The sequence below is a fragment of the Lactuca sativa genome, chromosome 1 (genome assembly GCF_002870075.4).
Source record: "Lactuca sativa cultivar Salinas chromosome 1, Lsat_Salinas_v11, whole genome shotgun sequence".
Lineage (NCBI taxonomy): Eukaryota > Viridiplantae > Streptophyta > Magnoliopsida > Asterales > Asteraceae > Lactuca > Lactuca sativa.
The window spans coordinates 235267939-235288277 of record NC_056623.2 but is presented as its reverse complement, the minus strand read 5'-3'; the positions used below and the strand labels follow the sequence as shown (position 1 = coordinate 235288277).

General features: G+C 35.4%; 1 protein-coding gene across 1 annotated transcript; it reads right to left on the bottom strand.

Moving 5' to 3' along the window:
* Positions 1 to 18148: 18148 nt before the first annotated feature.
* On the bottom strand, positions 18149 to 18978 carry LOC111892036 (ethylene-responsive transcription factor 4). Its single transcript, XM_023888099.2, has one exon. The coding sequence runs from the start codon at positions 18960 to 18962 to the stop codon at positions 18387 to 18389; it is 576 nt and encodes a 191-aa protein (XP_023743867.1). The 5' UTR covers positions 18963 to 18978; the 3' UTR covers positions 18149 to 18386.
* Positions 18979 to 20339: the final 1361 nt, after the last annotated feature.

The window sequence follows — 20339 nt, the reverse complement described above, 5'->3', positions numbered from 1 at the left end:
GTTATGTGCTTTGTTATTCTTCTCACATGTGCAGAAATAGTTAGCCAAAAGACTTATTCTCAACGAATAGTCATCTTGACCATGCAAAAGACTCGGAAGACAAAGTCAACTAACATCTATAAGTTGATCTCGGAGGATCCCAGAATTGTCAGACTTCTTGTTATTAGCTTTAGACTATAAGAAAAACATGTATTCATCACACTAAACACGACACTAGCAGAACTACGATACTTGTACTTGCTTTTTAAACATACATCTCTGAAATTAACATTTTCAATCAATAAAACTATCAAGGCAAGTGATCATTATCACATCTCAAGGTTTTATGCCGAAGATCCTAGCAAGGATCAAGGGATTTCCTTGCATATCATTCGTGGTATTTTGATCATCATTTCATATCCATTCTACTCAAAACATCACAACCTATCATACGATTTGGTTGATTGGTGATTGTTTATTTTTTGACCAAAACAGCCACGTGCTCCTTAGGATCTGTAGTCCCATCATAAGGCTTCATGTTGGGGGTTTGGAAGCGCTTTGGGACTTTGGTGTCAGCTATTGTAGGAACAAATCTTGAGATCCTGTGGCTTGTGGGGGACACTTTTGGTACAGGTTGAACTACTCCAGGCCCGCTCGATATCATTTGTCTTAGTTGCTGGAGCTCCTTAGCTATGGTCGGGCTTAAACTTATATCAAGATTTATTGAGTTAGTAGTAAAGATACTATTATTGACGGGGTTACCAGGATCCTTATTATTGGGAGTAATAAAGGTTGCATTCGGGATCCTGGGTCATATGGGCATGTTCTCTTGGAGTTGCGCCCTAGGCGGGAGCAGAGGCTGATATTGAGGATCTTATCTCACGGAGAATCGCTGAGGATCTCATGTTGTCAAAGTTTAGGATCTTGTGCTGCAAATGGTGCTGCTTCATGAGACTTGTGGATTTCTGTCCTCATTCTCTACGCTTCCTTGAGAATTGTCCTGTTATCCTCCTGCTGTTGGGCGACTTGTCGTTCTAGTCCGTTCATCATAGTGAATATTGTTGGATAAGGTGTCTAAGTCCATAACTTATTTGGTACATACTTGACCCGGCCCGGCATGGTCCATTTGGGTTGCACTTCACCCAAACGATTTATGGATAATTTTATGAGAATTGTATACTTACGATTTATTAATATATTATAAGTTATAATATATTAATATGAAGTCATGTTATTTAATTAGTTTTAGTCTTAAATTAATTATGAATTAATTTAGAGATTAAAAAGAAGACTAATTAAATTGTGGGCTATTGTTTTATATGGTGTGGGCTAATACTCATTAGTTAATGGGCTAGGCTTATATGGAAGTCCATGGATGATCCATGGAGCTTTTAACCCATGGATCCTTGGAAAAGGAAAGGTCATGGGTTATTAGGATTTCACCCTAATCATAGTACACTATATAAGCATGCTTATGTTGCATGAAATAGCCACTAGTGGCACTAAGAGTGTGAGACTTAGTGGTGGCCGATTCCACAAGAAAGTATACTACTCTCTCATAGTTTTCCAAGTGTTTGTGGTGATTTGTGATTCCATTTGAGGCATTCACACTATTGGTGCTTGGCTCTCAAACTCCAAACAATCAACCATCATCAAAAGGTATGTATTTCTACTAGTACTTTTATGATTCATAATCCTTATGATATGCTAGTTAGGAAGAAACCTTGGAAGTTATTATTTGCATGTATTTTAGAAGAAAACATAGATCCAAGGTTTATTAGGGTTGCATGCACACTTAGGAAATGTTAGATTGCTCAAAACCCAACAGTGGTATCAGAGCCCAGGTTTGTTTTCTTAAATACTTGATGCAAATTGCTGAAAATCGAAGTTTATGTGCTGTCTGCACAGCAGACTCGCCGAGTCCATGAAGGGACTCGACGAGTCCAAGACAAAATTCATCCAACTCGGCGAGTTGGTTCATGCACTCGACGAGTTGGACCCCTAGACAGCATATCTTCGGGTTTTGGTGCTGGAATTGGTCTAGAATCATTACCTTAAACTATTTTAGACTCATAAAACCTGTTTTTGATGTGGTAATGATGATGGTGGACTAATTTCAAAGTTATAATCAAAATTTCAAGTTTATATGTGTTCATATGATTCTTGAAATTGTTGATGTGGATGTTCATGTTCATATGAGTTTTGTTAGATCATAGGAATTATTTGCAAATTGTTTGTTAGTTAATTCTTGATCTTAATGTGTTTTAATGGAATTCATAATTTGTCCTCAAGTTATGGAATTCCAAAAGTTTTTCTTTTAAATGTTTTTTTTAAGAAGTCATAAGTTACACTTTTGAAGAGTTTTTCTAATAAATGCTTTTATGGACCTCATAACTTGTCCTCAAGTTATGGATTTCCAAGAGACTCTTCATTAAAAGTATTAAACACTTAATTAAAACTCATAAGTTATGAATATCCAAAAGTTTATGAATTGTTCAAAACTTGCCCTCAAGTTTTGGAATTTGTAAAGTCTCACACAAACTTTAATTCCATACCCTAGAAGTTTTAAAAAGTTAAAATTCTACCCTTATACTATTATAAGATTAATGGTTAATTATTATATATATATATATATGTATAAGAACAAGTCGTTTTACCGTTAGTAGGCCTCATTCACGAAGTCGGTCTATAAGGTGGGTATAAGGTTGTTGCCTATAAAATGGCGACTTAATGGGTGTCCACTCTCACCCACCGCTTGCTTGATCGGTGGAGGGTCTTTAGCCGAACGGGTAGGACAATGACTTTAAATTCTCATTAAAAGTATAATGAATATTATAAAGTAACTAAATGTTTTATTTAATTCCCAATCTTAGTTACTTTAGAAAAAATGTGAATTTGGTGCTAGCCCATGGAATTCACACTTTGTACCTTACCAAGTCGTTGGTGGAGCGTGTGTGGTTAACCGGCACACTAACTTGGACTAGTAAGGATCACGAAGGGTGACTTAATGTTTGTCATAGATCAATGGAGCGTGTGCGGTTAACCGGCACATTGATTAGGTGATAATATTAAGGGTACCAAGTGAATTGGTATGGTTATTCACACCTTGTTTTGTGATCCTCGGCATCCCAGTCACAAAATTTGAGAGGGCACACTCGAGATTGAATCATGCCATTGAAAAGTTCAATGAATATCAAAAGATCTAGGAATTTCAAAACCAATTAAAACCTAATAAATTATTTCGTTTTTCATGGTGGAAATTGGTGAATCGTCATTCGCCTACCTTCAAATATTTTATAGCTTGGATTACGGCATCCCTCTTCCAAATTATAAAATATTGTGTTGGGTCCTAGCCTTAATATTTCATATTGGGTGTTATATTAAGGATTTTGAATCAACTAACTTGATTTTCTCCCATTATAGATGTCTGGTTCAGACAACTATGATCTTCTCAAATCTCTTGAAGATGGTGTCCCTCAACATAATGCTTCACTTCCTCCACCTCCTCCAATTATTCTCCCTCACCCACAAGTTCTTGAAAAGTTTAAAGTCACTCAATCCCTATTGGCAAGCATAGTCTATGTATGCTCACATCTTGGAGATAAAGTCACATATTGACAAGCCGGGAGAGTTGGGTGTCAAAGTCCCGTGAAAGTTGTGTCGGATTAATGTCTAAGTCCATAACTATAATTGGTAAGACTTGACCCGACCCGGCATGGTCCATTTGGGTTGCATACCATCATGCACTTGGATAGACTATAATGAGAGAAATAAGACACTTATGGTTATTAATATATTATAAGTTCTAGTATATTAATAATAAGAATAATAAGATTATTTAATTAGTATTGATCAAGAATTAATCTAGGATTAATTAAGTGATCAAAAGAAGACTAATTAAATATATGGGTTGATTGTATAAATCATCCATACTTGTATAGTGGGCTAATGCTCCATGGATAATCAAGTTGGGCTAAAACCCATAGGATGGTCCATGGATGCTCCATGGTGTATTTGTACCCATGGATCATGGAAATGAAAGGCCATGTCAATTAGGGTTTACATGGTGTAACCCTAACTATATAAGCATCTTATTCTTGACCAAATCGACTACTAGTGTGTGAAGGAAAAGGGCTAGCCGATTTCATGAGTTGTAGAATTCTCTCAAGTCATTCTAAGTGTTTTGATGATTGTGATTCCATTTGAGGTGTCACACTTGGGGCACTAGGCACTCAAGCTTCATGAAGACTTTTTACATGAAAGAGGTATGTATTCTATCTTGTTATATTCATTGTTTTATATGCTAGATTAGGATAATACCTTGGAAGTTCTTATTTGCATGTATAATAGAGAAAACATAGATCCAAGGTATTTAGGGTTGCATGTACACTTAGGAGTGTTAGAATGCTCAAAACCCAACAGTGGTATCAGAGCCTAGGCTTGTTTTCTTGTTATACCTGCAATAGAAGCTGGAAAAAACAAATTTGGTGCTGTCTGATCATCACACTCGGCGAGTCCATCCCTAAAATGTGATCAATTCGATCCAACTCGCCGAGTTGGTTCATGCACTCGACGAGTTGGACCCCCAGACAGCATATTTTCGAGTTTTTTGGCTAGAAATGGACTAGGAACATTACCCTAAGTTGTTTTTGAACTTATAAACTTGTTTTTGATGTGGTAATGTTCATGCTAATCCATTTTCAAAGATAATTGTCAATAGATTCATGTTTTGTATTAGTTTAAGGTTTAGACTAATTACATGAAAAAGTTTGATTTGAATTATCTTGTTCTTATGAGTTGCTTAGATTAATAGAAAAGTTAATTGAAATAGTTGTTTTCAATCCATTTTAATCTAAGAGTTGAGTATAAAATGTGTTAGTGTAACTTGTCCTCAAGTTACATGAATAGTCACATTAAAGACTCATAAAACTCATAAAAGTTGGCAATGGTTACAAAATGAAGAGTCTTGTGTCATTGAATAATTTTTTATGACTCCATAACTTGTCCTCAAGTTATGGAAGTTCAAGAGTCACTTCATTAAAGAAAAATATGTAACCATAATTAAATCCATAAGTTATAAAATAAAGAAAAAGTTAGTTCTTTTATTAGTTTAAAGTCTTCCATAACTTGTCCTCAAGTTATGGAACTTGAAGAGTTTTTGGATTAAAACTACTTTAAACACATAAGTTATGGAATTAATTAGTTTTGAATAGTTTCAAAACTTGCCCTCAAGTTTTGGAATTTGAAAAGTTTTCCTTATGAATACTTTAATTCCAAGTTAGCCCTGAGAATTTTAAAAGTTAAAATTCAACCCTTATACTTTATAATATTATAAGTTAATAATATATACATATATATATATATATATATATATATATATATATATATATATATGTATGTATAAGAGTAAAGTCAGTCTTACCGCTAGTACGCCTCATTCACGAAGCCGGTCTATAAGGTGGGTATAAGGTTGTTGCCTATAAAATGGCGACTTAATGGGTGTCCACTCTCACCCACCGCTTGCTTGACTGGTGGAGGGTCGTTAGCCGAACGGGTTTGACAGGACTAGAATTCTCCCTTCATTAAAAGTATTAATGATAAATACTAAGTAACTAAACTCTTAATAATACCCAATCTTAGTTATTTAGGAAAATGTGAATAAGGTGCTAATCCATGAAATTACACTTTGCACCTTGTTTAAGTCGGTTAGTGGAGCGTGTGTGGTTAACCGGCACACTAACTCGTATTTAACAAGGTAGGCAAAGGGTGACTTAATATTTATCATAGTATCGATGGAGCGTGTGTGGTTAACCGGCACATCGATTGAGGGGTAATTTATTAAGGGTACCAAGTGATTTGCATGGTTACTTCACACCTTGTTTTGTGATCCTCGGCATCCCAGTCACAAAACCTGAAGGGCACACTCGAGATTGAAACATGCCTTTGAACAGTTCAATGAATCTCAAAGATCTAGGAGTTTCAAAACCAATTAAAACCTAATAATACATTTCGTTTATCTTGGTGGAAATTGGTGAATCGTCATTCACCTACCTTCAAATATTTTATAGCTTGGATTACGGCATACCTCTTCTAAGTTATAAAATAGTTTGTTGGGTCCTAGCCTTAATATTTCATATTGGGTGTCATATTAAGGACTTTAAATCAACTATCTTGAATATCTCCCAAAAGATGTCTGTAATAGACACCTATGATCTTCCAAAATCTCTTGAAACAAGGTTTCCTAAATGAAGATAATGTCCCTTGGAAATCATACTTCTTTCCCTCCTCCAGTTATTCTCCCTAACCCACAAGTTCTTGAAAAAGTTTAAGGTCACTCAAGCCCTATTGGCAAGGTAAGGTCTAGGTGTGATCACATCTTGGAGATGTAGTCACATATTGACAAGTCGGGAGAGTTGGGTGTCAAAGTCTTGAGAAAGTTGGTGGTTCAACTACTTTCTAAGTCACATAGTGAGTTCTTTTGGAACACCTATGAAACAGACTATGACAAGACCCTTAATGATCTTATCTATTTGCTAAGATCAACTTCCTAAAACTTTATGGACATTGACAATGATGACATTAGATATCTAGTAAAGCTCTCTCTTCTCAGTGGAAAGGGATTGGCCATAGTCAACTCGGTTGACCAAATGTTAAAGAGAAAAGCTAAGTCTTGATAGTCTCGTGTACCATTATCAAAGGGTCCATATGTTTATATCGCCAAAGAAAGGGGCATTGGTTGCAAAGCTGCCAGATTTACCTAAGGATGTTAAAGTCAATAAGTTTGACTCTACTTCAAGTAAAGTCCACTATCTAACTCTGTTAAGTTTCTATTCTGAGATTCTTGATACATGATGTGACTGGGTCACATGGTGATGTTTAAGAATCAAAGAAAAGTGAAGAAACTTAAAGAAAGAATATGCTGAATCTGATGACGTAGATGGATTTCTATCGCATAGTTTGAAGATCGGATTCTTGAGCTACTTCTTAGGAGTTATGAGATATTGCTTAGGAATAGGTAACAACAAGTTTTTCATATGGATTGTAAGGATAAGTTTTCCCGCAAAGTTTTTTAAAATAAAAGGAAAAATTTTGATTTTATTTATTTTAAAATATCCTTACAATGCCATTTGAGGAAAAATTGTTGCTTATATGATTCAATTAATAGCAAGAGTGGAGATATGAAATTGATTCTTTCATTTGTGGTAATGTCTAAATTTACCAAATAAGGAAAGATTCTCATCACCCAAGTTTCAATTGGACCGAAACTTGGAATCATGCAAGTTATATAGCATGATGAATGAGAACTTTCAAGTATTGGAAAATTAAGACTAATTACTTGTTCACATGGATGTGTGAGTTAAGTGAAGGACTAAGGGATCGAGTACACATTCTTGTGCACTGATTAAGTCCACCACAAAAGATTGATAAGACTATTCGTCATAGTTTACTAAAGCTCAGTAAATATGATTATACTTACAAGCTTAAGTGTAACTCTGAGACATTGGAAAAGGTCCCAATGTATGGCAGAGCGAATAAGAAGAATCAAATAAGGCAGAAGGATAAAAGTTTCTCAAATCTGAAAAGATGGGAGAGTACTTTAGTATCAGTTTTGTGATCATCTTAATGATTAAGAAACCATAGCACAATTAGTTCTCTAAGGAAGTCTTAGTGCATTCTTAAGACTAAGAAGAGGGATCTTGAATTGTTGAAAATGGTTAAATCAAGAAGATGAGTCATACTTCGTTCCAAAACAATTTTTAGAGTCATACTCCAAAAAAATTATAACTTGGGTGACATGTCTTAAAGAAGGTTTAAAACACTTGTCAAATGTAAGAGTAAAAGTTTTCTACTCTTGTACATTTGAAATTGGTAAGTTGTGATGTTTTGGATAAAACAAAGACCAACTTAGGCCAATTGGGTAAAGTGTTTTTCTTTATTAGAATCCGCACTATCTCTTGGATGTTTGACAAGGGAATCTTATAGGTCAAGAGGACAGTGGGAGTCTTAAAGGTCTTGAAAGTCTCAAGAACTAATCAAGAATAAAACCTAAAGTTCTTCTCTAGCACACGACTTGAGGTTTACAACCTATCGTGTTGACATATTCTGTGCCCATTCCAGTTAAAGTTGGTTTTGCATATGAGTCCTTAGAGTTCTCAATTTGTTGCACAACAACTTGGAAGCAATGGCAGGCCCTTGAGCTGCTAGGTGGCAAGAAATTAAGATTGAGTTCAGTCCATATGAGTTTGGATTTGTCATTATCTTTGTCTTGTAATTATGGTTTTGACAAATTCATATGGGTAGGAACTCATACACCATTAAATCTAAGTGTCATAAGGTTTCTCTCTGATTCATGAAAATGATGGTGAGGAAACACTTTTACTAAGTAGATTTTATCTAGATAGCAATTGTGATATTTGCATTCTCAAAGTCGTTAGTGGAGCGCGTGTGGTTAACCGGCACACTAATATGGACTTGTGAGAAGTGGCAAAAAGGTCTAACCATTATGATTACGGCATACCTCTTCATAATTGTTTAGACACACAAGTGTGCTATCTAAGGGAAGGTGTATGATTTTGATAAAGTCTTATCAAAACAATCTAGTATCAGAAATCTGAACTTTGGTAAGAAAGTCAGCTGATTTCTGAGTACATGTCAAAGCTAGTGGGAGCATAAGTGTTATGCTAATAATCATCATGTTAGTGGGAGCATGATAATTATGATAAGTATTGCAAGTTAGCAATGTTAATTATAGAAAACAAAAAGTTTCAATTCGTGAGGTTGTACGGATTGAAAAAGTTGTTTTGCTATAATTAAGGGAGAGAAAATTATACTTCATCTCAAATCTATAAGCTTAGATCGTGAGGTTTTAATCATTTAGTCAAGGATATATATATATATATATATATATATATATATATATATATATATATATATATATATATATATATATATATATGAATTTCATGTTGGAATGGCTCAACATAAGGAAATTCTGTATATGGGTCCATTATTTGCGTTCTAAAATTCGATTATGATTACGGCATCCCTTTTCATAATCTGAATTATGAGAACTTGGCAAATTGAAATGGAAATATTATAGCAAAAGACTGGTTTAGTCTTTATGTAAGACATCATGAATCGTGTCCCATATGCTTCGGATATATGATCGATTACATGTGCTATATTCATCCTTTCTAAAATTTTCCAACTGCCTGGGGCATTAAGAAGGGAAAAGGTTTAGAACTAGATATGACTAAAAGGATTAAACAATTGTCGAGGACAATCTAAGGTTTACCAAAGATTGGTTACTCAAGGACAATTGGAAGTATAGAGATAATTCTGGAAGGACCATATTGACATAATCTGTAAGGAGGCAACTCTTGTTCAGAAGTAATAGTCAAAATGGAATCTGGAAATGTTTCAAAGTTAGAATTTTCAATCTGTTTAAGATTAGGAAACTTAATGCAAGAAGGATGTTCCCAAGGAGCTGATCTCCTTTGAAATACTCTGTAATGATTGTTGCCAAGTCTTTGTGAGTTTGTGCATAATCGTTACAAGAGTATCAATGCATTTAAGTTTAGAATCTAACAGATTTCAGTAAATGGCATGAATTTGGAATTCTTGTATTTGCAGTAAGGATTTGGGAGTGTGAAAAGAGAATCGTTGAAGTTATGTTCAATTGATCTAGTTCACAAAGTAAAGATCATAGACAAACATAGTATGCATACTTGGTGTATGGCATGACTAGTGTTTAGAAAACATAGTGTACATGCTTGGAGCATGGGACAACTACTGTGTTAAATTCAAGAATAAAGTTGATAGCTGGAACATTATACAATGAATAATGTGTAATCATATGGTGATAAATAAAAGGTGTTTTATTTATGTTCATAGATTTTGATACCATATTGGATTCAATTATTATTGTGTTTCATTTTGCATGTTTTGACTTCCCGAATAAACTGGGTCATTCTTCCGAAATGACTAAGTTATTCAAACCATCCACAGTCGGTCATATGTTGGAAGTAGATATGAATTAAGACTGTCATGGGTTGGCTTGTAGAGGTCTAAGGTGTTGGACAAAGGGCTACAACACTCATGAGTGCTCATAAGTTCTGAGTATTGGATTCAACCCGCGCTCATTGGAATCACTTCATGGATTTTATCACGAGTGATCATGAGACGATAATATCTTATATTCTTCAAACCTAGAGATATGAGTTGTTACTATGAGTTGATAGTACATTGATTGCACGAAACCGCATTTGGTAACTCGGTGCTATAAAACGTGCCTTTGTGTATGATTCAACAAGTAGTAGAACAAGCCATATGAGTCGAAGTTTATCCGTTCCTTTTACCTTCGGGATAAAAGTGATATTTGTGGGCCCCTCGATGATTTGATGATGACAAATGGAAGTGCTCGGCCGGGCCAGGACTGATTTGATTTGTTCAATTAGTCAGTCGTCATAAATCGGAAATCGGGAAACAACAAATGGACAGAGAGAATGATTATAATCCATGTCTCAGTCCATATGATATCTAGAATGGAGGAATATATGATCCCTTATCTAATGGACAAGTCATTGACAAAGGTCAGAGTTCATCTACAAGGTCAGAGTTCGACAGAAGCTTTTGAGAGCTACGATTGCCGGTTGGTTCCTGAAGTCATACGCAATAATAGTTTTAGACTTATCCAAGTGGGAGACTGTTGGATTAATGTCTAAGTCCATAACTATAATTGGTAAGACTTGACCCGACCCGGCATGGTCCATTTGGGTTGCATACCATCATGCACTTGGATAGACTATAATGAGAGAAATAAGACACTTATGGTTATTAATATATTATAAGTTCTAGTATATTAATAATAAGAATAATAAGATTATTTAATTAGTATTGATCAAGAATTAATCTAGGATTAATTAAGTGATCAAAAGAAGACTAATTAAATATATGGGTTGATTGTATAAATCATCCATACTTGTATAGTGGGCTAATGCTCCATGGATAATCAAGTTGGGCTAAAACCCATAGGATGGTCCATGGATGCTCCATGGTGTATTTGTACCCATGGATCATGGAAATGAAAGGCCATGTCAATTAGGGTTTACATGGTGTAACCCTAACTATATAAGCATCTTATTCTTGACCAAATCGACTACTAGTGTGTGAAGGAAAAGGGCTAGCCGATTTCATGAGTTGTAGAATTCTCTCAAGTCATTCTAAGTGTTTTGATGATTGTGATTCCATTTGAGGTGTCACACTTGGGGCACTAGGCACTCAAGCTTCATGAAGACTTTTTACATGAAAGAGGTATGTATTCTATCTTGTTATATTCATTGTTTTATATGCTAGATTAGGATAATACCTTGGAAGTTCTTATTTGCATGTATAATAGAGAAAACATAGATCCAAGGTATTTAGGGTTGCATGTACACTTAGGAGTGTTAGAATGCTCAAAACCCAACAAGTTGGATGTTCAATCACTTTCTTAGTAACATAGTGAGTCTCTTTGGGACTACTATGAGACGGACTATGACATGACCCTTAATGATGTTATCTATTTGCTTGGTGTTGTGGAATCAACAATGATTTGGAACACCAGTAAAGCAAATTTGATTAAAAGAACAACTTCCCAAGTCTTAAATGGACATTGACAATGGTAGCATTGGATATCTAGAAAAAGATTTCTCTTCCCAATGGAAAGGGATCGGCCATAGTCAACTCGGTTGACCAAATGGTAAAGAGAAAGGCTAAGTCTGAGATAGTCTCATGTGCCATTACTAAAGGGTCCATGTGTTTTGTTGCCAAAGGAAGGGGCATTGGTTGCGAAGCTGCCCTATTCCCTGAAAGGTCATAAGGTTGATCAAGTCAAGAGGTTTGACTCTACTTCGGGTAAAGTCCACTGTCTAACTCTATTAAGTTCCTATTTGGAGATTCTTATTACATAATGTGAATGGGTCACATGCTGATGTTTTCAAGAATCAAAGAAAAGATAGGAAGCTTAAAGTAAGTAGATGTTGATTCTGATTGCAAAGGTGGGTTTCGATCGCATGGTTCGGCAATCAGAATTTTGAGTTGTTGCTTAAGAGTTATAATATATTGCTTATGAATAGATAACAACAAGGTTTTATGTGGATTGTAAGGATAAGTTTTTCCGCAAAGTTTTAAAATGAAAGAAAAAAAGGGTTTTAATTTTATTTATTTTAAAAATATCCTTACAATGGCATTTGTGGAAAGTTGTTGCTTATATGTTTCCAGTAATAGCAATATTGGAAAGTGGATTCGATTCTTTCATTTGTGGTAGTGTCTAAATTTACCAAATGAAGAAAGTTTTCATCACCCAAGTTTCAATTGGACAGAAACTTGGAATCATACAAGTTGTATTGTATGATGAATGAGAATTTTCATCTTTGAAAATTAAGACTAATTCTTGGATCACATGTATATGTGAGTCAATTGAAGGACTAAGGAATTAGGTACACTGGGTGTGCGCTGGTCAAGGTCCACCACAAAGATTGATTTGTCATGATTTACTAAAGATTAGTAAATATGATTATACTTATGAGGTTAAGTATAATTCTATAACATTGGAAAGGTTACAATGTATGACAAAACAAATGAGAAGAATCAAATTAGGCAGAAAGATAAAAGTTTCTCAAATCTGAAAGGATGGGAGAGTACTTTAGTATCGTATTTCATGATCATCTTAATGATTATGAAACCATATCACAAATTCATACTCTAAGGGCGTCTTAGTGCATTGTTATGGCTAAGAAGAGAGGTCATGAATTGTTGGATTGGTTAAAATCAAGAAGACGAGTCATACTTCGTTCCAAAGCAATTCTTAGAGTCATACTCCAAGATTGTAACTTTGAGTGACATAAAGGAAGATTTATTAACACTAGTCAAATGTAAGAGTAAAATGTTTTCTACCCTTATACATTTGAGATTGGTAAGTTGTGATGTCTTGGATGAGACAAAGACCAACTAAGACCAATTGTGTGAAGTGCTAGTCTTGATAAGAATCCACATTGTCCCTTGAATATTTGTTTTGTCAATGAATGGTTCTTGACTGGGGAAACTTATATGTCAAGGGGACAGTGGGAGCCTTAAAGATCCTGAAAGAGTTTCAAGATTTAATCAAGAGTAAAACCTGTAATTTATCACTAGCACACAACTTAAGGTTTGCAACTTATCGTGTTGACATAATTCTTGTTTTTGTACCTACTTCAAATAAGTTGAATTTGCATGAGAGTTATCATAGTTCAACTTGGAAGCATTGGTAGGCCTTGTGCTACCAAGGTGACAAGAAACTAAGATTGAACAAGTTTAATCCATGAAAGGCTGATTTTGTCACTAACCTTATCTTGTGATTATGGTTTTGACAAATTCACATGGATAGGAACTCATACACTATAAAATCTAAGTGTCATAAGGTTTCTCTCCGATTCATGAAAATGATGGTGAGGATACGCTTTCACTAAGTAGATTTTACGTAGATATCAATTGTGTTATTTGCATTTTCAAAAGTCGTTAGTGGAGCATGTGTGGTTAACCGGCACACTAACATGGACTTGTGAGAAATGACAAAGGTCTAAGAAATTGAGACTATGATTACGGCATCCCTTTTCATAGTTCTTGAAATTGCTTAGACACACATGTGAGCTATCTAAGAAAGGGTGTATGAATCTAAATTTCAGAAGTCCAGCAGATTTTTGGAAATATGTCAGAGCTAGTGGGAGCATAAGTGTTATGCTGATAATCATCATGTTAGTGGGAGCATGATTATTACATTTAGTGTTGCAAGTTAGCAATGTTAATTATAGAAAACAAAGTTTCAATTCGTGAAGTTGCAGGGGTTGAAAAGTCGTTTTGCTATAATTAAGGGAGAGGAAATTATACTTCATTTCAATTCTAGAAGCTTAGATTGAGATTTTAATCATCTTTAGTTAAGGACATATATATGAATTTTATGTCTGAATGGTCCGACTTAAGGAAATTCTATATATATTGCGTTCTCAAATTCAATGTTAATTATAGAAAACAAAGTTTCAATTCGTGAAGTTGCAGGGGTTGAAAAGTCATTTTGCTATAATTAAGGGAGAGGAAATTATACTGCATTTCAATTCTAGAAGCTTAGATTGAGATTTTAATCATCTTTAGTCAAGGACATATATATGAATTTTATGTCTGAATGGTTCGACTTAAGGAAATTCTATATATATTGCGTTCTCAAAATTCAATTATGACAACGGCATCCCTCTTCATAGTTATATTTTGAAAACATGGCAAATAAATAAAAAATATTGTAGCAAAAGACTGGTCTAGTATCATGTCTTTATGTCAAACATCATGAATTGTGTCCCATATGCTTCGGATATAGGATCGATTGCATGTGCTATAATATTCATCTTTTCTAAATTTTCCAAATGCTTAAGGCATTGAGAAGGGAAAAGTCTAGAACTGGATATGACCAAAGTGATTAAGCAATTGTCGAGGACAATCTGAGGTTCGCCAAAGATTGGTTGCTTAGGGAAAATTGGAAGTATGATGTAAGTTGTCGGAAAGGACCATATTGACATATTCTGAAAAGAAGTAACTCTTGTTCGGAAGCGATAGTCAAAATGGGACTATGGAAATGTCTCCATAGGTGGAAGTTATTCAATCTATGTAAGATTAGAAAACCTTAATGCAAGAAGGATGTTCAAAGCAATGTACTTTGAATATGAGACTTCCGTTCCATAGAAGTTGACCTTCTTTGGAATACTCTGTGATGACTGGTGACAAGGTTTTGGTGACTTTGTGCATAATCATTACAAGAGGAACATTGCATAAAAGTTTAAAATCTAACAGATTTTTGGTAAATGATAGGAATCGGGGATTCTCACATTTACAATAAGGATTTGGGATTGTGAAATGAGTATCATTGGAATCATGTTCAATTGATCTACATCACAATGTAAGGATCATAGACAAACATAGTGTGCATACTTGGAGTATGGCATAACTATTATTTAGAAAAACAAAGTGTACATGCTAGGAGCATGGGACGACTGTTGTTTTTATTCAAGTCTTAAGTTGATTGTTTGAAACATTATACAATGAATAATGTGTAATCAATATGGTGATAAATAAAAGGTGGTTCTATTTATATTCAAAAGGGTTCTGAGACCATATTGGATTCGATTATTATTGTGTTTCACTTTGCATGTTTTGACTTCCAAAATAGCTAGGTTATTCTTTCCGAATGACTAAGTTATTTAAACACTCCACAGTCGTTCATATGTTGGAAGTAGGTTTGAATCAAGACTGTCATGAATCGAGTTTGTAGATGGCTAAATGGGTTTAGTCATAGAAATGGTTGCTACAACATTCATGAGTGCTCATAAGTTATGAGTATTGGAATAAACCCACGCTCACTTGTATCACTTCATGGAATTTATCTCGAGTGATCGTGAGACGGTAATATCATATAAATCTTCAAACCTAGAGATATGAGTTGTTACCTATGAGTTGGTTGTGCATTGATTGCACGTAAACGCATCAGTAACTTGATGTTATAAAACGTACCTTTGTGTACAATTCAACAAGTAGTAGAACAAGCATATGAGTCGAAGTTTATCTGTTCCTTCTAGAAATAGAAGTGATATCTGGGCCCCTCGATGATTTTGTTGTGACCTATGTACCGGCCGGTCAGAACTAAAATTGATGTGTTCGATTAAGTTCTTTGTCAAACAAATCGAAAATCGGGAAACAAACTGCTGGACAATAAGTACGACGTTGTTCCATGTATTTGTCCGGTTGATATCATGAGAACAGAGGATTATATGATCACTTATCTAAAATGGCGCTTCATAGTTCAACAGAGTTTTCGAGAGCTACGATTGCTGGTTGGTTCCTGAAGTAACATACGTAAATATAGTTATTAGACTTATCCAAGTGGGAGTCTGTTGGATAAGGTGTCTAAGTCCATAACTTATTTGGTACATACTTGACCCGGCCCGGCATGGTCCATTTGGGTTGCACTTCACCCAAACGATTTATGGATAATTTTATGAGAATTGTATACTTACGATTTATTAATATATTATAAGTTATAATATATTAATATGAAGTCATGTTATTTAATTAGTTTTAGTCTTAAATTAATTATGAATTAATTTAGAGATTAAAAAGAAGACTAATTAAATTGTGGGCTATTGTTTTATATGGTGTGGGCTAATACTCATTAGTTAATGGGCTAGGCTTATATGGAAGTCCATGGATGATCCATGGAGCTTTTAACCCATGGATCCTTGAAAAAGGAAAGGTCATGGGTTATTAGGGTTTCACCCTAATCATGTACACTATATAAGCATGCTTATGTTGCATGAAATAGCCACTAGTGGCACTAGGAGTGTGAGACTTAGTGGTGGCCGATTCCACAAGAAAGTATACTACTCTCTCAAAGTTTTCCAAGTGTTTGTGGTGATTTGTGATTCCATTTGAGGCATTCACACTATTGGTGCTTGGCTCTCAAACTCCAAACAATCAACCATCATCAAAAGGTATGTATTTCTACTAGTACTTTTATGATTCATAATCCTTATGTTATGCTAGTTAGGAAGAAACCTTGGAAGTTATTATTTGCATGTATTTTAGAAGAAAACATAGGTCCAAGGTTTATTAAGGTTGCATGCACACTTAGGAAGTGTTAGATTGCTCAAAACCCAACAAATATTTCATTGTTCGAAATTAGCACAGGAGGATCCTGGAGTCATGGGGTTATGACCGGAGACGTGTTTTCTTCGGTGCTTTTGAGGCTTTCTTAGGAGCTCCAGCCGGAGGTGGTGGAAGGTTTTTGGAGGTAATGGGAGGAATTGAGGAAGATGATAGGGTTGATTGTGTAGATATGATATTTCGAAGGATTTTGAACACCATGGCCCCACGGTGGGCGCCAATTTGTTTTGGTCAAAAAATGAACAATCAGTAATCAACCAAATTGTATGAGAGGCTGTGATGTTCAAGGTAGAATGAATATCAAACAATGATCAAAGTAACACGAGTGATTTACAAGTAAAGTCCTTGATCTTTTTTAGGATCTCCGACACAAAACCTTGGGAGGTGATATTGATCACCTGCCTTGATAGTTTATTGATTAAAAATGTTGATTACAGAGAATAATATATGAAAAGCAAGTACAAGTATCGTAGTTCAGCTAAGTGTCGCGTGTAGTTTGATAAATACATGTGTTTTTTATATTCTAAAGCTAATAACAAGAAGTACTACAATTCTAGGATCCTTCGAGATCAACTTATAGACGTTATTTGACTTGGTCTTCCGGGTCTTTTGCATGGTCACGATGACTATTCGTTGAGACTAAGTCTTTGGCTAGTTATTTATGCACATGTGAGAAAAATGACGAAGCATATAACTGTTATATATGTTAGGAAAATAAATGATAATAGTTAGGATCTTGAAGTATTTTTGAGGATCCTGATTATAATTCCAGGATGTTGGCCCTAACAGGGACGAGGAGGGAAAAGGAGAGGAAACCTGGACACGATCTTGTTCCTCAGAACTCTTTGGTTGTAAGCTCAATTCAATTGATTAGCTTTAATTTCATTTACATGGTATTATGCTCACAAGTAGGTTTCAAAAATGGAAGACAAGGTAGAAGTAGGAAATATTGGTAGATGAAGAAGATGATGGGTGAGGAATGAGTAAGGAATGGGGTAAGTGAAGGTCAAGTGGGCCAGTCTAGAAATACATATATAATAAAATTAATTAAAAAAATGTATTGACACGGTTATAATAGTCTTTTTAATTGAGTTAGGGACCAAACGCGTAATAAATACATATCATAGAACCATACGAATTAAAAAATAAGTTATGACCTAAACGCGGCAAATAATGCCAAACCATAAGGACCATTCGTGTAATTTACTCTAAATATTGTAGACTGGGATCATATATGAAGGATAAATATGGGGGGGAGTAAAAGAAATAAAAAGACAAGTTTGTCCCATTTGTATCATTCAGATGCCAAACAAGGAAAACGTGTTGCCCATGAGACTGTCGGGGAAATTTTTTAAGAACCCCAAATTCCCGCCGGCGTCTATACCAACAGCTTTAAACTCAAAACAAAATTGAAATCAGGAAAATAGGAAATTGCATTTAAGAACAATTTGCAAAATCTTCTGCTAAAATTTATAACATCATGTTCTCGTTTTACCACCAACACAGGAGAAATTACACTGAGATTTTATCTAAACGTTACAAAAGAGAAACCGAAGATCGGATCTGGTATTTACACACACACGGCGGCGACGCTGATGATCGGCGGTGAAAGATCTTATCGGTAACTAAGTTGTACCTTGTTCACTAAATTATACAAAAAGTACAATATCTATGCTTTCGAATTTTTATTCCTCTGGTGGCGGAAAGTTGAGATCGATTCCGATAAGCCGCGGCGACGAAGACGGATTCCCGTCGACAACTGACGACGAGTCGGAGTCTTCACAGTGAGCAACCACATGTTGCCGGAAACGAACGGCGGAAAGGCTTTCGTTAAAGTAAAGCATCTGTACCTGGCTCGCCGGCGGCGTGAAAAATCCGTTTTGTTTTTCCACAGCTGAGGTAGCAGCGACGCCGTACGAGAGGTTGAGATCGAACGCTACCACCGGTTCCGGATCGCGACTCGAAGACTCAACGGTACTGCTCTGACTCGGACTGTATTGACTCAAGCCATTGTAATCATACATAGGGAAATTAGTTTTCGCCTTAGGACCACGAAACTCACGCGCCGCCGCGTCGTAAGCTTTAGCGGCCTTCTCCGCCGTATCAAAGGTGCCTAACCAGACACGAGTTTTCTTGTGGGGATCACGGATCTCGGCGGCGTACCTCCCCCATGGCCTCTTCCTAACTCCTCTATAGTGCGCCTCCATGTTACTGTTGATTTTAGCAGAATCGGAGATTGTCTGTTTGGAATTGGGCGCCATTTGGTATACAGAAAAATGACTATTGAGCGAGTTTATATAGCCGGTTCAGGGGAAACTGGATTAACGCGGCGGTTGACTAAAAGTTAGAAACGCGGCCACGTGGCATGGCGGCATACTACTGTACTGAAGTAGATGTGTGTTTCCGATGAAAGTAGAACATATGTTTTTAGATATAAAAAGATATATTATTATTACGCACGTGGGTTTTGTAAGATTGTTTTTCGTTAAAATACAGAAAATAGTACAACTTGTTTGTTTTACTCGTTGAAAAAAAGTATATAAATTAAATTTCTCATCAAACCATTTTCAAAATACAACCTTCTGGTTTCTTAATATCTGCACACAAATAATATATAAAAAAAAATCATATTGTTTATGTTTATCGGTATATAAAGTCAGTTTTTAAAGTGAAATAAAAGTCACATTATTTTGATATCGGTATGTAGTAGATGAATGAACTACCTAAGATTAAAAATGATTTTTTTATTACTCTTTATTTGTGTTGAAATATGAAAGTAATAATTATAATGTTAATTTATCATATGGAATAGCCTTTTAAATCCTAAAAAAAAAACATTCTCCATGTCATAAAGAAATTGTAGGCTAAAATGAAAAGACAGAAATTTGTGTCATTTAACGAGAAAAGGAATGTTTAAACATAAAGACTTCTTAGAGTGTTTAAATGTAAGGACTTATATGCCATCAAAAAGAGAAGATGATGATGTTATCCGTTCACATAAAGAAAATGATGTTATCCATTCACACGCTGTAAAGGTTTCTAAAATAGGAAGACTACTGAAGCAAATAGCAGATTGAGAAAAAAGAAGAAATCAATGTGATATGGTGTGGTTGAGGCAATCATGCCCCTTCAAACCATCGACCACCACATCAACACAACACAATTGAGGGTGGTGTTCATGTTGTGGTGACGGTGTCACATCACCACCACGCCTCAACATTGCCTATATACATTATAGCCCTAAAATTAATACTTTGTTTTGAAAATACACACCAGAGATCAATGGTAAAAAGAGGTAAAACAAAATTAATCCCGAGAATTAGCGATGTTATGTTATAACATGTAACACCCCGATCAGAGGTATAATAATCTTTTCCTTAACCTTCTTAATTATGTCATGTTTAGTCCCTTGAATGAGAAAGGTGGCAACCGGGGCAAGGTACGCAGGGCGTACGCATGAGTACGCGCAACATACTCATGCATCATGCAAAACCCGAAGTTCACCTAGTACGTTGGGCATACTGGGCTCATAATGCAAAACCTTAATATTTTGGTGTCTATATTTAAGGAAGATGATGGTCTCATTTCAGGCCACCATTAACAGTCTCCAACCTTTCCTAAACCCTAAATCTTGAGTG